The 15,963-nt window shown below is 33.3% G+C and overlaps 4 protein-coding genes across 7 annotated transcripts; 2 read left to right on the top strand and 2 right to left on the bottom strand.

Moving 5' to 3' along the window:
* Positions 1-646: 646 nt before the first annotated feature.
* On the top strand, positions 647-7,026 carry LOC106154235 (core histone macro-H2A.1). Of its 4 annotated transcripts, XR_015332909.1 has the most exons (9): positions 647-910; positions 1,448-1,554; positions 1,912-2,163; positions 2,542-2,637; positions 2,927-3,017; positions 3,292-3,381; positions 3,634-3,808; positions 4,226-4,400; positions 5,250-5,420. XR_015332909.1 is itself a non-coding variant. In XM_087004929.1 (8 exons), exons 1-8 carry the CDS (start codon positions 739-741, stop codon positions 5,410-5,412), a joined length of 1,146 nt encoding a protein of 381 aa, XP_086861055.1. In that variant the 5' UTR covers positions 649-738; the 3' UTR covers positions 5,413-7,026. The 4 variants fall into 4 exon arrangements, 3 of the variants coding, with proteins under 3 accessions (XP_086861055.1, XP_086861054.1, XP_086861056.1); XM_087004929.1 differs by lacking the exon at positions 3,634-3,808 and having other exon boundaries at positions 649-910; positions 5,250-7,026; XM_087004928.1 differs by lacking the exon at positions 4,226-4,400 and having other exon boundaries at positions 649-910; positions 5,250-7,026.
* Positions 7,027-7,276: 250 nt separating this feature from the next.
* LOC106154236 (biogenesis of lysosome-related organelles complex 1 subunit 2) lies at positions 7,277-10,185 on the bottom strand. Its single transcript, XM_013528528.2, has 5 exons — positions 10,014-10,185; positions 9,673-9,759; positions 8,269-8,388; positions 7,988-8,092; positions 7,277-7,572 (listed from the first exon to the last, which is right to left on the bottom strand). Exons 1-5 carry the CDS (start codon positions 10,087-10,089, stop codon positions 7,541-7,543), a joined length of 420 nt encoding a protein of 139 aa, XP_013383982.2. The 5' UTR covers positions 10,090-10,185; the 3' UTR covers positions 7,277-7,540.
* Positions 10,186-10,302: 117 nt separating this feature from the next.
* Positions 10,303-12,543, top strand: LOC106154224 (E3 ubiquitin-protein ligase RNF181). Its single transcript, XM_013528516.2, has 6 exons — positions 10,303-10,489; positions 10,833-10,871; positions 11,038-11,126; positions 11,293-11,405; positions 11,697-11,771; positions 12,011-12,543. The coding sequence occupies exons 1-6, from the start codon at positions 10,410-10,412 to the stop codon at positions 12,068-12,070; spliced, it is 456 nt and encodes a 151-aa protein (XP_013383970.1). The 5' UTR covers positions 10,303-10,409; the 3' UTR covers positions 12,071-12,543.
* Positions 11,776-14,462, bottom strand: LOC106154223 (RING finger protein 151). Its single transcript, XM_013528515.2, has 5 exons — positions 14,327-14,462; positions 13,872-13,980; positions 13,568-13,614; positions 12,990-13,201; positions 11,776-12,730 (listed from the first exon to the last, which is right to left on the bottom strand). Exons 1-5 carry the CDS (start codon positions 14,392-14,394, stop codon positions 12,564-12,566), a joined length of 603 nt encoding a protein of 200 aa, XP_013383969.2. The 5' UTR covers positions 14,395-14,462; the 3' UTR covers positions 11,776-12,563.
* Positions 14,463-15,963: the final 1,501 nt, after the last annotated feature.

Raw genomic sequence — 15,963 nt, 5'->3', positions numbered from 1 at the left:
TACATCATAATTATCTCACCAGTTTTAGATAAGATAAAGATAAGATAAAGAATATAATATGTACATTGCTTGGTGATTACAGGAAAATTCTTGAAAATTCCATAGACATATAGACCTTTAAATCCTTTCTCTATAAAAATTTTATATATCTACGTATAACATGTCATGCCTTAAAAGATGCAGTTATGCTTTCCCTAAACAGATGAGCTCAAAAAAAGTATACCATGAAAAAATAAAAAGGAATGAAAAAATAAAATAAAAAATTCAAACTTTTAAGTTCCAAATAATTTTATCTTGGTTGAAGTAACCTCTTAATCTTTAATACTTAATATAATTCTATAGAGCACTGCAAAAATGCATTAATGTTATTGACTGTGAGATATCAGATGTACGGGTACCAGCCTTATAAATCAAGTTATCATTCAGTTGTGACCTGCTATTGGCACTTTCGATTTCACCCTTAAAAACACATGTGCAGTTGCTTTAAACATTAAAGGTGCATGGATAAAGTTGAAAATGCATTTGAATACCAACTACAACGACTGAAGCATATCTTTATTTAGAGACTGTGTCAACATCAAGCAGGCCAAAGGAACGGAAAGAAGAAGAAATACAGTTTTACACATGGGTTTCGGTTAGTTGTTAGAACAGCTCCGAGTGCGTCTTTCCGGTTGTGACCGGGGTCCACTTCCTGCAGGAGAAGGGGATAGATACAGTGTATGTTTACAACCATTTACAATGTCGGCAAGAGGAGGAAAGAAACGCCAAAAGTCAATGTCACGGTCTGCAAAGGCTGGGGTATTGTTTCCAGTTGGACGAATGCATCGTTACTTGCGCATGGGCACACATCATCAAAGGATTGGTGCAGGCGCACCAGTTTACATGGCAGCAGTGATCGAATATCTCACTGGTGAGTGGTATGGATTAACGCTCTCTCTTGAAAATCGTTGTTCTTTATATGGGATAAAACATCTGCGTGATACAAAAAATTCATTTTCTATACTTTTGTATTATTGGCTGGTAAAATTAAAGCGCTTGGTGATTAATTCAAACAGGAAAACCTTACGCTATATTTTATTGATTGTTCTTTTTACTTAATTGAATATCCTCCAATTAACTACATGCATAGGCATGTGTGCTGCATTATAGAAATTTTGTAGGAGTTTGAATATAAATTAGAAAATATCAATTCAGCTTTTTTTCTGTATGATTTTTGGAAAAGAAAATTCATGTCTGTAGATGTCAGATGCATTATGTTCACTTTGTATATTTTGCATTGAGGAGGTTAAGGTAAGAACACTTTCGAGAACTCGGCACCATGTAATCTTTATACACTAGCACATATAATACTATGTGCAAATAAAAAAATATTAATAGGAGTGCTAACAGTTTTTGCACTAGAATGACAATAACTGCTAAATATTAATATGCACATGATATTTTCCAGCTGAGATTCTTGAATTAGCTGGAAATGCAGCCAGGGACAACAAAAGGGGGCGTGTCACTCCCAGACATATTTTATTAGCTATTGCAAATGATGAAGAACTGCATCAGGTTTGTATAAAGAAGTGAATTTATGATGAGGTAGATAATTTAAAATAATGATTACAATTAAATTCATTTAAATTACTGCCCAGTAATTTTAATAGATGATCAAGTAAACACTTCACTTATTTTTTCAAGATGGTAAGAAAACTTCTTTAATACCTTTGTTTTAAAATGTTTTTGTTGTTTGACATTTGAGCTTGGTTTTTTGTTTAAAATTATTTTTGCTGGTGATAATGTACATACCATCCCTACACACACACACACATACATACACACGAAAACACACACACACACACACACACACACACACACACAAAACGGATAAAAGAGATAAAGTAAAAATATCCTGTCTGAACATTTCAGCTATTGAAACATGTAACCATAGCATCTGGAGGTGTGTTACCAAGGATTCACCCAGAGTTACTGGCAAGAAAGAAAGGTGGCAAATTTCCCAACATTGTACCTCAATCAGTGCCTGTTCCTGCACCCCTTACCACACCACCAAATGTTCAGAAGGCAGCAACTATAGTCAAAAAGTCACCAGTTAAAAAGAATGTAATCAAAAAGCCTGCCATTGTTTTGAAAAAGCCTGGAGGCAAATCCAAAGGAGGAAAGGTATTTACATTTCTGATTTACAGCAGACAAAAATTTAAGCTGTTACTGTTGTTACCAGATAATAAAAAAAATGACAAATTGGATATGGTAATGTGTCAAACAATTTATTCGAATAGCTCAGTCAGTCTGAAAAAGTAAATTATTTTCTGCAATGATTTTTTCTAGGTCCAGATGTTTTGAAGAATTGTTACTCTCGTGTTACTGTAATTTTTCCTTGTGTCAATCATTCCAACACATAATATAGCGCATCATAATATATATATTATTATTAAACATGTTAACAGAACTAGGATCTTTCAAATTATGTGTCAAGTAAAAGAATGCTACATAATACAAGCTGTGCACATTTTTATTATTGTTATTATTATTTGATCTTAGGCTGATGGTATGATAAATTCTGTGTCATCTGGCGCTAAGGATTCTGGCACTGGACTCACGGTGTTATCAGAAAAAAAACTTTTTCTAGGTCAAAAGGTAAAAAAGTTTTAAGAGCATGATACTAGTTTTATATTACTTTGTAAATAAGTAGGGCTAACATTGAGTCTTTTAATCTCAGACCCTGACAGCACTTATGATTATCTGCATTTCTGTAAAAAATTCACCATATGGTGTCTATCATAGTATGGATTTATGAAGTTTCATAACTACTGTACTTGGCGTTAAGCATTTCACCACTCTTTTCCTAGCAGTCAGTCAGTCAGTCATTTTTGTTTCCATACTTCCGATGAAGGTTCCTTAAATCTGATCCTTGATCTTGCTTCAGCTCACAGTTATTCAGGGGGATATAGTCAGTGTCACTGCAGATGCAATAGTTCATCCAACTAATGCCACATTCTATATGGGGGGAGAAGTAGGTGCGTAAACAGATTATTTCTGTATAATTTTATAATAAGAAAACACTGGTCCTGTGCCAAATGCACATTTTTAACTCTTCTGTGTGTTTGTCAAAATTGTTTACATTGCGAAAATGGAAATAAAAAAATTACAAATTTAAGAGATTAAAAAATAGTTATAAATAAATAAATCATTTTAGATCATTTATATTACACAAAACATTTGGAACAATCCAATGATGGATCCATTATTTATATCATCTGGTTTAGAATTTACCTTAATTAAACATTCCAGGTCAGTCTTTGGAGAAAACAGGTGGAAAAGAATTCCAACAAGAAGTCCAAGATTTGCTGAAAAACCAAGGGCAGCTAGATACTGCTGGAGGTTAGCCATTTTTCTTGCTACACTTAGTTCTGATGTGTCATAAAGAAAAATTGTCTCAATAAGAATCTTTGAAAAATGTACTGAAGTCTACTTAATTTTTCATTATAAAAATGATTACTACTTTTTTTCATATTTTGTCTGCCATGAGGAAAAACAGCAGTTCTTTTGGTCGAAACTCCCTTTTACATTATCTTCTGCTTTTTTGTACGTGAAAATTTCTTTTGAAAATGTGTTAGTTTTCCCCTCTTCCAGCTGCTCTTTGCCCAGGACACAATTTCCCAGCCAAGTTTGTAGTCCATGTAAACAGTCCAGCATGGGGTCAACAAAATGCTCAGCAATTGTTAGAAAAGGCCATCAAGAATATTCTAACATTGGCAGACGAAAAACATATTAAAACAATTGCCATTCCCTCCATAAGTAGTGGAAAGTAAGTGGGTCCTGTACTGGGTGACCCTTGTTTTGTCCATTATATATATACATATACTGTACATGTAAAGTGATAGCAAAAATGATACTAGTGAGGTGCTGCTTTATGGGTTATCACCCACTCTGCACTGATCTAGGTTCATTTTTGCAATGAAAGAACTTTGACAGTGGTGCTGAAAGTTGGTTGTTTTTTTTTCTTCCCATAATTTTGACTGTACCTAAAATGGCATATCATATGTAACATAATGTCATTTCTAAAAACATTTTGTCCATTTCATAAAATTGCATTCATTGGACTGACTTGTCATTTCTTCATGAAATTTTTTGATTTTCTCTGGCTTACAAGAACCACTTTCAAAGCCACTGTGTTGCATGATATATCACTTGATGGCATGCTTGTTTTTATTATCCCCCTTAGCGGCCATATGCCCTGGACACAGGTTTCCTGCTCGCTTTGTTGTTCACTGTAATGGGCCAACATGGTCAGCCAGCAATGCCCAACATCTGCTGGAGAAGACAGTCAAAAACTGCTTGACTTTAGCAGATGAAAAGAATCTGCGCTCTTTGGCTTTCCCCTCCATTGGTAGTGGGCGGTAAGCACTGGGTGTGGATATTTTGTGTGCACTAGTAATGCTTATTGGTGTAGTAGAAATAAAAGTGGGCTATCTCTTTGATTATTTCCATTTGTTGGCACATTTGGTAAGTGATACTTGAAAACAGAATTTGTCAAAACTTTAAAATAAAGATGAAGTACCACTATGGAAAACATTTTAAAAAGAGTGCTTCATCCATTGTTCGTTTTTAAGAATTCTCAAGTGTGCCATTGAATTTTTTCTGCTTTAACAAGGGAATTGAAATGGAAAGATTGATTAAAGTATACTGAAAGTTACAGCGCAAAACTTAAATCATGAACCAAACAATGACTAATTACTTAACTCCTGTTATCTGCATTTTTTAATTTAACTTCTGTCTAGACAATTGAATGGTTGGCTTGCAGTATATTTCCATTAACTAAGTCATGCTGCAATTGCAGGTCTAAAAGGATGTGAGACCATAAAAATTATTAATACACTAATTTAACAATTAATTGTTTGCTTTTCAATGAAAAATAACATATATTTTTATGAAAAAGTTTTCAACACTTAGTTATATTTTTTAAAGGGAATGATAGGGATTCAGTGTGTTGGTTTACTGTACAATTCCCTTGACCATTAGATGTAATCATTGTTTTAGGTGACTAGATTAAAATGTGATTTTATTATTATTTTGAATATATTTATGAATGTTTTGATTTTTTTTAGAAATCCTTCTAGTGCAATATTAGAGTCTTTTAAAGGTTATTGGAATTGCACCTGTTGAAAAGTTTATTTACTCTTTGATATAACTTGTGAAAGATTTCCACTTTCAAAAAGTGAAAGTATTCTATCAACATTCTTTTCCAGTGGAGGGTTCCCAAAGCAGACAGCTGCTCAGATCATTCTCAAGGCCATCAACAACTATTTTGTCACAGTCATGTCCAGCTCACTCAAACAGATTTACTTTGTCCTCTACGACATGGAGAGCATAGGGGTGTACACCAGTGAATTAGCCAAACTAGACTCCTAAGCAAAAAAACCAAATGCACACTGTCTCTATCATTATCTTCCTCATCCATTGTTGGGGCCTGATTAAGAAAGAAATCATGCCAGGTTTAGATAGAAATCATTTATCTGGATGGAAGAGGATCTGGATCAGCCCAGAGAGAAGTGTTTGGTATGTTGTAGGATATAGCTTTGTAGATGTTGCATGAAGAGAAAATATGGAAGTAATTTTGTCAATCACTGGAAGAGAAGTTAAAAAGTGAACAGAGTTTTAGCTTCAAGGGGATGAATAATGTTCAATTTGTCATTGTTGACTTTTGTTAAGACTGAAGTTACAGAAAGTAGTTTCATAAAGTATTTTTATTTATTATGTTAATAGAACATAAAATGTTGAATAAAATTCAAATAAATTTTTTATAATTGCCATAGTAACCAATATGTCTGGTAAGTGGGAGTTTATTTCCAACATTACTTTGGGAACAAAGTAAAATTACATTGTCTCAGCAAAAAGAAAATGTTAATGATTTTTGTTAAAAATTTTGCTTCACATTTTTGTTTATGACTGGATCATGGAGGCAAGGGAAAATGACCTTATTTAATTTAAAAAGAGCACATTTTCCTTTAAAGGATACTTTATTTATAATTAAGTGGGCATATTCAGAAGTATGGGTGCAAAGGGAAGTTTTTGAACGACTCCAGAAAAAAGAAACTTGTACAGTGTGACGTGTTAACAAGTAGGAAAATATTAGTTCTGACGAAAGACTTCTTAAAGGCTGTCATTTACAAAAACCAGGATTGATGTGATGTTGTCATCCATTGCCTAGAGGGTAAATGCAAGCCACTTTGAGAAAGTACGAAAACTGATGTACCCTTGTTTTTTTGGGAATCTGTGTTCTCCTTATAGTGTTTATTGTTTGAAAGGGTTTTAACACATGAAAAATATGAGGGTTTTGTGAACTTATTTGGGTAACTTTATATATTTTTGTTGTTTAAGAAGGTATGCTTTGTCAAAATATAAGTGCTTTTCATAATAATACTATATTAGATTTGGATATATTTGTAGGCAATGTTTAATTATTATTTAATTAACAAACTGAAGACTGACGAGTTTTAAATAACCCACCTATGGAATGGATAGTTGGTATATAAAAATACTCTTAAAATTTTATAAATAAATTTTTTTCCGTCAGTTATGAAGTTATCAGTGTAACAGATTTTTTAAGTTGCAGTCTCGTTGAAACGTCCTTTTCTTTTCGGTTTTATTGCGTATTATTTATTCACAAAATTTATAAACTATGTAACACTTCTTTTTTTCCTGTTATAACTGTGCTCTGAATTCCCAGTGATTTCATCCATGTTCACTATGTCATAACATCAAAGTTATGTAAGCATTCAGAAGGTCAGTAAAACAGAAAAAAGCACATGGATAAAGGATGATGGAATGAAAATATATTACCCCCCCGATATGTTTGAGAATAGAAAGGGTAGAAATTATATAATATTGGTGATTATATTATGAATAGATTTGTATTTACTGTGCAATATAAATATAACTGCTTGTTGGAAAGGTTGCTTGTAATTTTACATTCAAATGGATTTGATGGTATTTTAATTTGAGAAATAAATGTACATGCCACAATCAAGTAGTATTGTAATGAATTTGTATATCTTCTAGAAAATATAGTTCAGTAACACCTTTTCACGTGATTTAATATAGCTCATAGCTTGGGTTTACAAACAGTTGCAAGACTTTCTGTGAAAATTTTTTTTTAATTATCTACCGTGTTGTACACAAGCAAATTGAAACAATGTTAACTATTTAGATAGTTTCTGCTGATATGTGATTAGTATAAATACAAATATGTGACAAAAGGAAAGAAAAAGACTCGTACACTACTACACAAAACATTATTTTAATGTACCCATCATACCCTCTTACAAATTGCACATTTATTATGATTCTCAGGGGATCAAGAAAGTCATATTTTACAATGCTTCTCAATCTCTTTATAAAATATTGATGTGTCAACAATTATTTATTTTAAAGTTCATCATTTCTATCTTGCTTTATTCTTTGGCAAGAATTATGTTTGAATTGTCTCAAATGTCATCAAATATGGTAAAATCACTAGTGGTATTAATCCTTGATGCTGTCACCTTTTTTCTAAAGCTTTAAACTTTGCTTCTGAAAAAAATAGAGAATCAAAAGCTGTGACAAAATTTTGGAACGCTCAAAACTTCCTTTATGCCCCTATGTCACGAATCCCACAAATCGCCAGGAATTGACAAATTTCAGGATTCGTGGCTGAATCGTAATCAGTTCGTGAAGTTCTTAACAGATTCGTATATATTCGTAGTCAGTTCTTGCAATTCTTGATCAATCACGAACTGATTACGATTCAACTACGAATCCTGAAATTTGGCAATTCCTGGCAATTCGTGGTCTGTGTGAAATAGGAGCATTAGAAATTATCATTTATCTTGAGGTGTCTGTAAGGATCACATTTCATGAATGAAATAACTTTTTACTTCAAAGCCTTTAATACATTAAATCCATCAATAAAGTAAATAACATATTCTTAATTATGAATATATAATACCTAATCTTTTTGAATATGCGTCTAGCTTGTAAGCAGCCTGCTCAAGTGATGCTACACTATCCTCTATGTGGTCAATTTGATCCAAATATGGCTGAAGATGTTGGTCTGAAATATTGTATTTCAAACTCTCATAAATCAAAAGCATTCACAAAAACAATTTTTATGAAAAACAGGTCTCAATAAAAAACTCTGTAACAAGTGGTCATCATTTTCACAATTATGAGCATGAAAATCTTAACAATGAAGCAGTTCAATGACCTTACCTAAAAAAAAATACTCACATTTGTCATTAAGTTCCTGCATTGCTGTGCTAATGTTGGCTGTCATCTGTTTCATTTCAAAGTACTTATTCATTGTAACTTTGTTCATCTGTTCTAAGAGACTGTAGTCTTCTACAGTCACTGTCAAAAGAAAAAAATCCATTTACCCCTTCCCATACATTCTATTTAATATTCAAAATTAAATAAAAGATGCCCCACAACAATGTGGTTGTGTAAATGACAGTGCTATCAAATACTGAAAAAAAGGTAACATGTAGAAACCTGACAAAAATCAAATAATGAGGCTGGAAAATATTAACAAAATGTTATCGGTAATTAACTAATATCAGTCGTTGAACAGTCTCAACTAATACTTATATACTTTTTCTACATTAAGTTGTATTTTTGCTCTTTTAGCAATTATAGTCATGAAATACTTATTACTATAAATAAATACTAATAGAGTCTTTTCTACGGTCACGTGACTTCCGCTAAATTATCCGTGGAAACGCGAGATTTTGCGGGATTTGAAGTTTCAGGGGGAAAGTGTGGAGTGTACACGACGGACACCATATCGAGGAGTGCTCATTTCAATCTGAATTTTCAAAGTTTCGTAACATGTTAACACCTGATTTTTTTCGAAAACACATTCATGGGAGCAGTTGGAATAGAAATTTAGCAGGAGTACCTGATGACTTTTCAATGAAAGAACTAAAAACGTACCTCATCGACAGCAAAGATAGGACATTCGGTACTTTTGTAGTATACCCCCCCACCCTGTAACTTCCTGAAACTTTCATTTTTCAAACATTTTTTTACAGTGTCTTTTGCACCTATGTCAAAGCTGTTGAAATAAAATGTTTTTGTAATTACCTGTGGTCTTTTTATTAGCTTTAATCACGTTTAATCCACCCCATTGAAATACAATGTGAAAATTTACAATGTAACCGCAGCTTGCTGCGTTTTCGTTGGCTAACTCTACCTTATTTTATGTGAACATAGGATTGATACATTGTATACTTGGATTTCCTCTGTGAAATTATTATGAGCTACTTGTTCACATAAAATTACCTAAGGGTTAGCCAACGAAAATGCGGCAAGTTATTGACTGCGAGTGTAAATTGAAGATTCTAACTTTGTATTTCAATGGGCTGGATAAAACGTGATTAACACTAATAAAAAGTCCACAGGTAAATTACAAAAGCATTTTATTTCAACAGCTTTGACATAGATAAACAATAAAATGTAAAAAACTGTTTGAAAAGTGAAAGTTACAGAAAGTTACAGGGTGGGGGGGGGGGGTATACTACAAAAGTACCGAAGGCCCCTTCTACTCTTTCCCCCTGAGAAACAGTCCCGCACAAAATGGCGCGAACTGCGCATGCTCACGATTTCGTGGAAAAGACTCTATTGTGAAATACTTACTTGTAAGTTCACCCATTAAATAGTCTGACATTTTATCAAACGTTTCTTTGCAAAGATCTGAAACTTCTTGGGGAGGTGGTGGCAAAGCTGATAATCATAAAAGATAAAATTTTAACTCCAACTCAAAATATCAAAGTCATCATACTTACAGCAGTAATATCTGTCAAAAAAACAACTTATTTACCAGCGAACATATCATATGAAACAAACTTGTGTTACTACTGGGGGAGTATTACTGCTCGTAGATGTGTCTTGAAAATGTGCCTGTCGTTATTGCAAAGTGTAATTGTTTCTGTCAAATAATGGAAAATTTTGTCTTTATTTATAAAAAGCACACTTACCTGAACTACTGTCAACAGCAGTGTCTGTTTGATACTCTGGGGAGGAAGTGTCTACTGTTTTTTCAGCCATCTTCATGCAGGTGTTTGTCTGACGGTAGAGGGAAATTCGCACCAAGACAAGCCACTTTATTTTGAATGAAGCTTAAGACAAACTAAAATCACAGTACATTTTACTATTTTTCAACATATATTGACTTCTTTTTAGGAAGCATTATATAAATGCAATTTGCCAAGTAATATCTGATTGAGTTTTTCATAAATATGTTATCTGACAAACTTCCAAGCAGCATTCATATTTTATTATTTTATGCATGATGTAAGCATTCCTTATGTCACATTGAAAAGTGACAACACCGTGAGTGACTTGTACAAATTGAAGTATTAAGATTCAGTAACATGGCGTCATACTATGATGAACACGATTGTGTGCCACTGGGAGAAGGAGAGGGGCCAAATCATTTATTACATTTAGCGAGGTTAGTATTATATTGATGTACGACAGTTAGTAAATTACTTGGGAGGAAGGCTCCTATGGACCATGGTAATATGTAGTACAGAACTATCCATAATATGTACAGTCCTATAATTTTAAATTGGTTTGATCTAAGTTGTGGAAGTGCAGTGTACAGTAACTTAGTATAATGACATAACTTAAGCCAGAGTAAATTGGCTTTTCTAATTTTGTGATCACATTACTAGTATTTTCATTATTTAGAGCTAGTACATTATTTACCAACCATGGATGATGGAAACAATTTTAATTATATTTTAAAATAATGACAAGAAAAAGTGATAAATATTATTTTTATTTTGTAACAGGTTATTAATGGATATGGGATTAACAGAAGAATTTGAAAGGTAGATATTACATTCAGTAATTGTTATACTGATTCTAAATATAAAGTAATAAAATACCTAGTTTAAATTACTAATATTTTAAATATGTGTTCAAATTGGAATAAGGGTGAGTTATTGTGAAATGAATAAACAGTAGTCTTTGATATTCATCCATTCTTTTCTTAAGTTTATTCCAACAAGAAAGGACAGCCCCACCAGCCTCCAAAAAAGCAGTGGAAGGGTTACCCACATGTTACGTTAAAGTTGATGAAGCAGGTACTTTTGCTTTTTACTTTTTTTGGTTGATTATTGCATTTAAATGCATTTTGAAGGATTAATGGTAGTTACCATGTTATAAAACCCCCACTATTATACAGTTGAAAAAATACATGAAAAAGTGTGTTATTTTAATAATTAAAATCTGTGTTATATTTTTAACTAGGTGATCTTAAATGCCCAATCTGCCTTGTGCCATATGATGAAGCTGAAGCCACAAAACAGTTACCATGCCAACACAAATTTCATCCCGAATGCATATTGCCATGGTTACAAAAAGTGAGTCCTTAGTTACCAAAATAAAAAAAGAATTAGGACATTATTACTAGTAGGTGTAACATTTACAAAGGACTTCCATCTAGATTTGCCCATAATATCCACCTTTTAAAAAAATCTGATAGTAACACATTGAACATATCTCTGTTGGAGGTTCAGAGGTCAGCCATAAGTGCCTGCAGTGTGTATTTTTTCTAGTTTTATATATGCAATTTTGTATAATAATGGCAGAAGCACCATTATTAAAATAACATTTAAAAAAGTGCTGTATATTTTGAGAAAAACTTTTTCCAGACCAACTCTTGTCCAGTATGTAGATATGAACTTCCCACTGATGATCCACACTACGAAGAACTAAAGAAACACAAGGTAGTTAAGAAAATAATTCTTCAGTTTATTGTCATTTTTATTATATGTACAGTAACAGAATCCAATATAGATTTTGAGTAAACATTTAAATAATTTTTTTTTCAACTTGAGTAAAAAAAAAACTTTATTTCGATCACTATTTTACCATTCATACCATGGAAAGTGCTTTACATAATATGTGCAACATTCATGTCAGTGGCCATTGTGATTTTCAGTAATGAATTTTTTTTCCTCTTCAGGCCAGACAGAAACAAAGGGAACATGATCTAGAAACCCTTCATGACTCAATGTTTGGATAGAACATGAGACAGTGGGGCACTGCTCTTCGTACCTCATTCAGAATGCCACTGTAATTTTCTGAACTTTAAAAAATGCATCCATCTGAACAGTAGTTCTTGTCTAAAAATTTTTTTTATAGAAAGCTCTTTATCAAGATTTTTTCTGAAACCATGAAACAAGATGAAAAAAAAAACAACAGAAATTAAAAATCTACATACATCATGTTTAACATACTTTAATATAAACAGAAATCTTTCATTGCACATAAAACCAGTTTCACAATAACTTTTCAATAATTTGTTAAGTGTTGTGGAGTATAAATGCACACTTACAATAAGATGCACTCCAATTCAGGTAAAAGCAAAAAAATGTAGATTTCTCTTATTTGCAAATTTGCATTATAATCCTTTTCTTTTGTAAATGGCGTCTTGATAACCTGACCACTGGGGGGAGTCTTTTGTACCATCAGTTGTGAATAAAGAGTACTGACACATTTTTGCATCTCTGTTTGTTTTAAGAACTACCTGGTGAATCTTTGTCAAACATTGAACACAATAACTGCCTCGATCCGCCTCCAGCTCTAAAAAGACGCATCTTAAGGGAGGGTTTCACTGGTGTAGGTAGATCATCTGCCTCCTCATCTTCTGGTAATGGGGTATTTGTTTTTACTTTAAATGGGCCTAAGAAATTAAGAGAAAACCACTTTCAAAATAATTGTACAAGATCCATAAACAGAAATTAACATGTTCCTAAATCTATTTTCAGTTAAACTAAGTTTTGCATAACAGCCTAATGTAATATTTTCCAGATCCAGGATAAAGTGACACTGAACTTTTTAGACCTTAAAAAATTGGAAAGTGAGCTTTTCTGCCTCATAAATTAAATAAAAGAACGGTCCTTCTAAATTATCCCCAATGACCACCACCAAAACAGGAATACCTTTAGCAAATGGGCTGTCAACTAGATGTGTCTTCAGAAACTCTGGCAGATTGCTTAGATTGAAGTCACAGTTTTTCAAGTGAGATGAAAGCATAGCTAACTGTCCAATAAAATCACAGCCATGTTTCCTGAACGGACACGTGACCATCTGATCTCCTATGATATTCTCCAGGATGAAGTCATGATGCAAGTCTTTTGGATGAACAGGTTTTCTGTAAAGATGAAAATCTGATAGTAAGAGGGAGGAATTTGTTGTTGGCCCAGACAACTGGTGACAAATAAATGTACTAAGCCCAATTATTCCTGGTCCACGGGACAACAAAAATAAAGAATGGTTGTGACATTGGCTAGGACACATGCTCATTTTGGAAAACTTAGCCAATTTCTTCCTAAAATGCAAAATGTTCCTTATGAGCATTTTAAGAACTGTAATTACAAACAGATAATAAAGGGTAATTTAGGATTGGTATTAATTGGAACTTGTCACTCTTGACATAACACATTTACAAATCAATATGTTTGGCATGAATTCAAATGTGATAATAATCAATCTATTAAAAACAACTGGCTATTCTTACCTGTCTTCTGGACATGTTTTGCTTTGATTAAGCCATGGTAATATACACTGAAAAAGGGTCAATCAGCTTATCAAATCTAGTCACAAAATGTTAAATTGGAATAAAAGTACTGAGCTTTATATATTCAAAATTAAGAAAACAGTCCTTAAAATTGATAAAATCACTCCTATGTCTGAAATCATATAATGCTCTACAGAATATTACAAAATACATAAATAAATCTAAGGAAAATTTATCACATTATTTTAAAGATTGTTTACATTTACACCAACTAAAGATTTTAATATTGTGCTTTAATACTCACTCTTTTGCAGAAACTATGTCCACACGGGGCTCTATGTGGATTGACATAAACCTCTTGGCATATGGAACAAAACAGGTGTTGGCTCACTGATTCTGGATTTAAAAAGTATCTGAAAAAAAAAACGATCTCTCTCTTTATTTATTATATATCTGCACGTCCATGATACTGGGTAACAACAATGGGACATGGAACATCACAATTTCAACCTGCCGCTGATCTTGTGAGCACCCTATTCGCCTAGAATATGCATTGTATTTTGCTTTATATTCATGCCCCATTGCTGTTACCCAGTATTGCGGACGTTCAGATATAATACCCCCTAAAATCACATCTCACTCTCAGCCGACATCTGTTACCTTTTGTAAAATACTTATAACCTGTTTTCATAAATTTGACCAATTATTGCTGTTAAAACAGAAATTAACATAGTCCTAATCTAAATAAAAATAATAAACCTTTCATCACACTCAGCCTCTGACGAGGCTGGCTGATCATTTTCTTTCGTTTTCTGTCTCTTCGGCATTGTCAACTACTTTTCAAAATAAGCACTATTGATTCGTTTCTTCCCTTCAATACCAAAGAGCAAGACGTGCCAGCAAACTAAGCGACATTCACCAGCTATCTGATCAATGTGCCGTTTCATTCGCACATTGAAACGTTTTTGCTTTTTCTAATACTAAATATTTGCACCTTACGCGAAAGGATTTCATCGAAAGGATAAATCATCGAAATTATTAAGTTAATGATTAAAGAAAAACCTTGGTTATACCTTATAAAAGTGAACATTTGAGTCATGCGCGATTTTGACTTGCCCCATTAATTTGCTGTTTTATTGCATATTTCTGTCCATTATGAAAAGAAATCAATCGTGATATAAAACGTGATACCATTGTTTACTTTTGGTAGAATAGCCCTTATTGAGAAAACCTGTTATTCGTTCTAATAATAATAATTGTTGTTGTTGTTGTTGTTTAGATCTATAGATCTACCTGTAAATGAAGCAAGTTGCCAGAAAAGGGAGAAGATCCAGGATTATTTGAAAGGGGGGGGGGGGGGGGGGCGCGGATGCAAAGCCGACCCTCACCTGATCTCCACTGATTATCTGCATCCTTTTTAAGAACAAAAAGTTTGTTTACTTTCATTTCTGATCGCAAATTGCCTAATTTATTCCTGAACAAGATTTTTTTTTAAATATTTCGAGTGAAAAGAGTGCTAACAGCAATCATCGGAATCATTTTGCACCTAAATTGTTTTATCGACCATTTTCAACATCCATCACCGCACCACCCATGATCTTGATTTTTTTTTTTCTTTAAAAACACTGTACCGCCCCACCCCGTTTCCATTTAGAATGAAATATTGTTAGACAGTTGTTACCTTACCTATTAAGTTGTAGAGACACATTTAATATATTTTTGTGGGTTCTCTGTCCAGAGTCTATCAGAGAGTAACGAACCCACACCGAATCGAAACTTTGTCCATTTGTTAACAGGAGAAACAGACTTGAAAATATGAATTTATTTCAGTGCGGTTGCTGATATTGACGTGACTGTTAAGGAAAGAAATTACACCATGAACACGATCCCCTCGACATGTAGGCCTACTATCCATCGAGTTCTGTAGATACGAATTTTAAATAATCCGAATAACCATTGATTTAAAGATTTGTTATTTTGTTCCTTTTTACCATTGGAACTTCCGAAGGCTGCTTATTTAGTAAGACCAGTAGTGCGGTTAAAGCATTCCGTCCCATTTTATTCAACAGTTTACTAACAATGATCACTCAAAACAAGGAAGTAGATATTTTCTTGTTCAAACTCACCCGCATAACAAAGACGCAAACTGGGTCAATATGTGGAATTTCTCTAATATACTCCCTACGTTGGTCGTTCTCGAACAAACGGAACGTAGAGTGCAGCGTTTTACTGATATGAATAGGATTGGTCATTATCGGACCGTCTTCAAAGAAACCGTGTAAACAAAACGGTTAACATAAAGGAAGAAACTGCTCAGTCCAAATGAGTTACGCCCCTTGACCATAATTCCCCCGATTTGTATTAACTGCAAAATTAACAAGTTTTGAGGTTAACAA

The sequence above is a fragment of the Lingula anatina genome, chromosome 2 (genome assembly GCF_051362555.1).
Source record: "Lingula anatina isolate TDL-2025a chromosome 2, LinAna3.0, whole genome shotgun sequence".
In the NCBI taxonomy this organism is placed as follows: Eukaryota; Metazoa; Brachiopoda; class Lingulata; order Lingulida; family Lingulidae; genus Lingula; species Lingula anatina.
This window is presented reverse-complemented; position numbering and strand designations above follow the sequence as displayed.

Coding starts and splice junctions, on each gene's coding strand:
- LOC106154235 (XM_087004929.1), top strand. CDS start 739: ATGTCGGCAAGAGGAGGAAAGAAACGCCAAAAGTCAATGTCACGGTCT. Junction 3,382..4,225: donor GCAGCTAGATACTGCTGGAG/GTTAGCCATTTT, acceptor TATCCCCCTTAG/CGGCCATATGCCCTGGACAC. Junction 4,401..5,249: donor CCCTCCATTGGTAGTGGGCG/GTAAGCACTGGG, acceptor ATTCTTTTCCAG/TGGAGGGTTCCCAAAGCAGA.
- LOC106154236 (XM_013528528.2), bottom strand. CDS start 10,089: ATGAAGATGGCTGAAAAAACAGTAGACACTTCCTCCCCAGAGTATCAA. Junction 9,760..10,013: donor TGCTGTTGACAGTAGTTCAG/GTAAGTGTGCTT, acceptor TATGATTATCAG/CTTTGCCACCACCTCCCCAA. Junction 8,389..9,672: donor TTTAATGGGTGAACTTACAA/GTAAGTATTTCA, acceptor TTCTTTTGACAG/TGACTGTAGAAGACTACAGT.
- LOC106154224 (XM_013528516.2), top strand. CDS start 10,410: ATGGCGTCATACTATGATGAACACGATTGTGTGCCACTGGGAGAAGGA. Junction 10,872..11,037: donor TTAACAGAAGAATTTGAAAG/GTAGATATTACA, acceptor TCTTTTCTTAAG/TTTATTCCAACAAGAAAGGA. Junction 11,127..11,292: donor CGTTAAAGTTGATGAAGCAG/GTACTTTTGCTT, acceptor ATTTTTAACTAG/GTGATCTTAAATGCCCAATC.
- LOC106154223 (XM_013528515.2), bottom strand. CDS start 14,394: ATGCCGAAGAGACAGAAAACGAAAGAAAATGATCAGCCAGCCTCGTCA. Junction 13,981..14,326: donor GAGGCTGAGTGTGATGAAAG/GTTTATTATTTT, acceptor TTTTTTTTTCAG/ATACTTTTTAAATCCAGAAT. Junction 13,615..13,871: donor GACATAGTTTCTGCAAAAGA/GTGAGTATTAAA, acceptor ACCCTTTTTCAG/TGTATATTACCATGGCTTAA.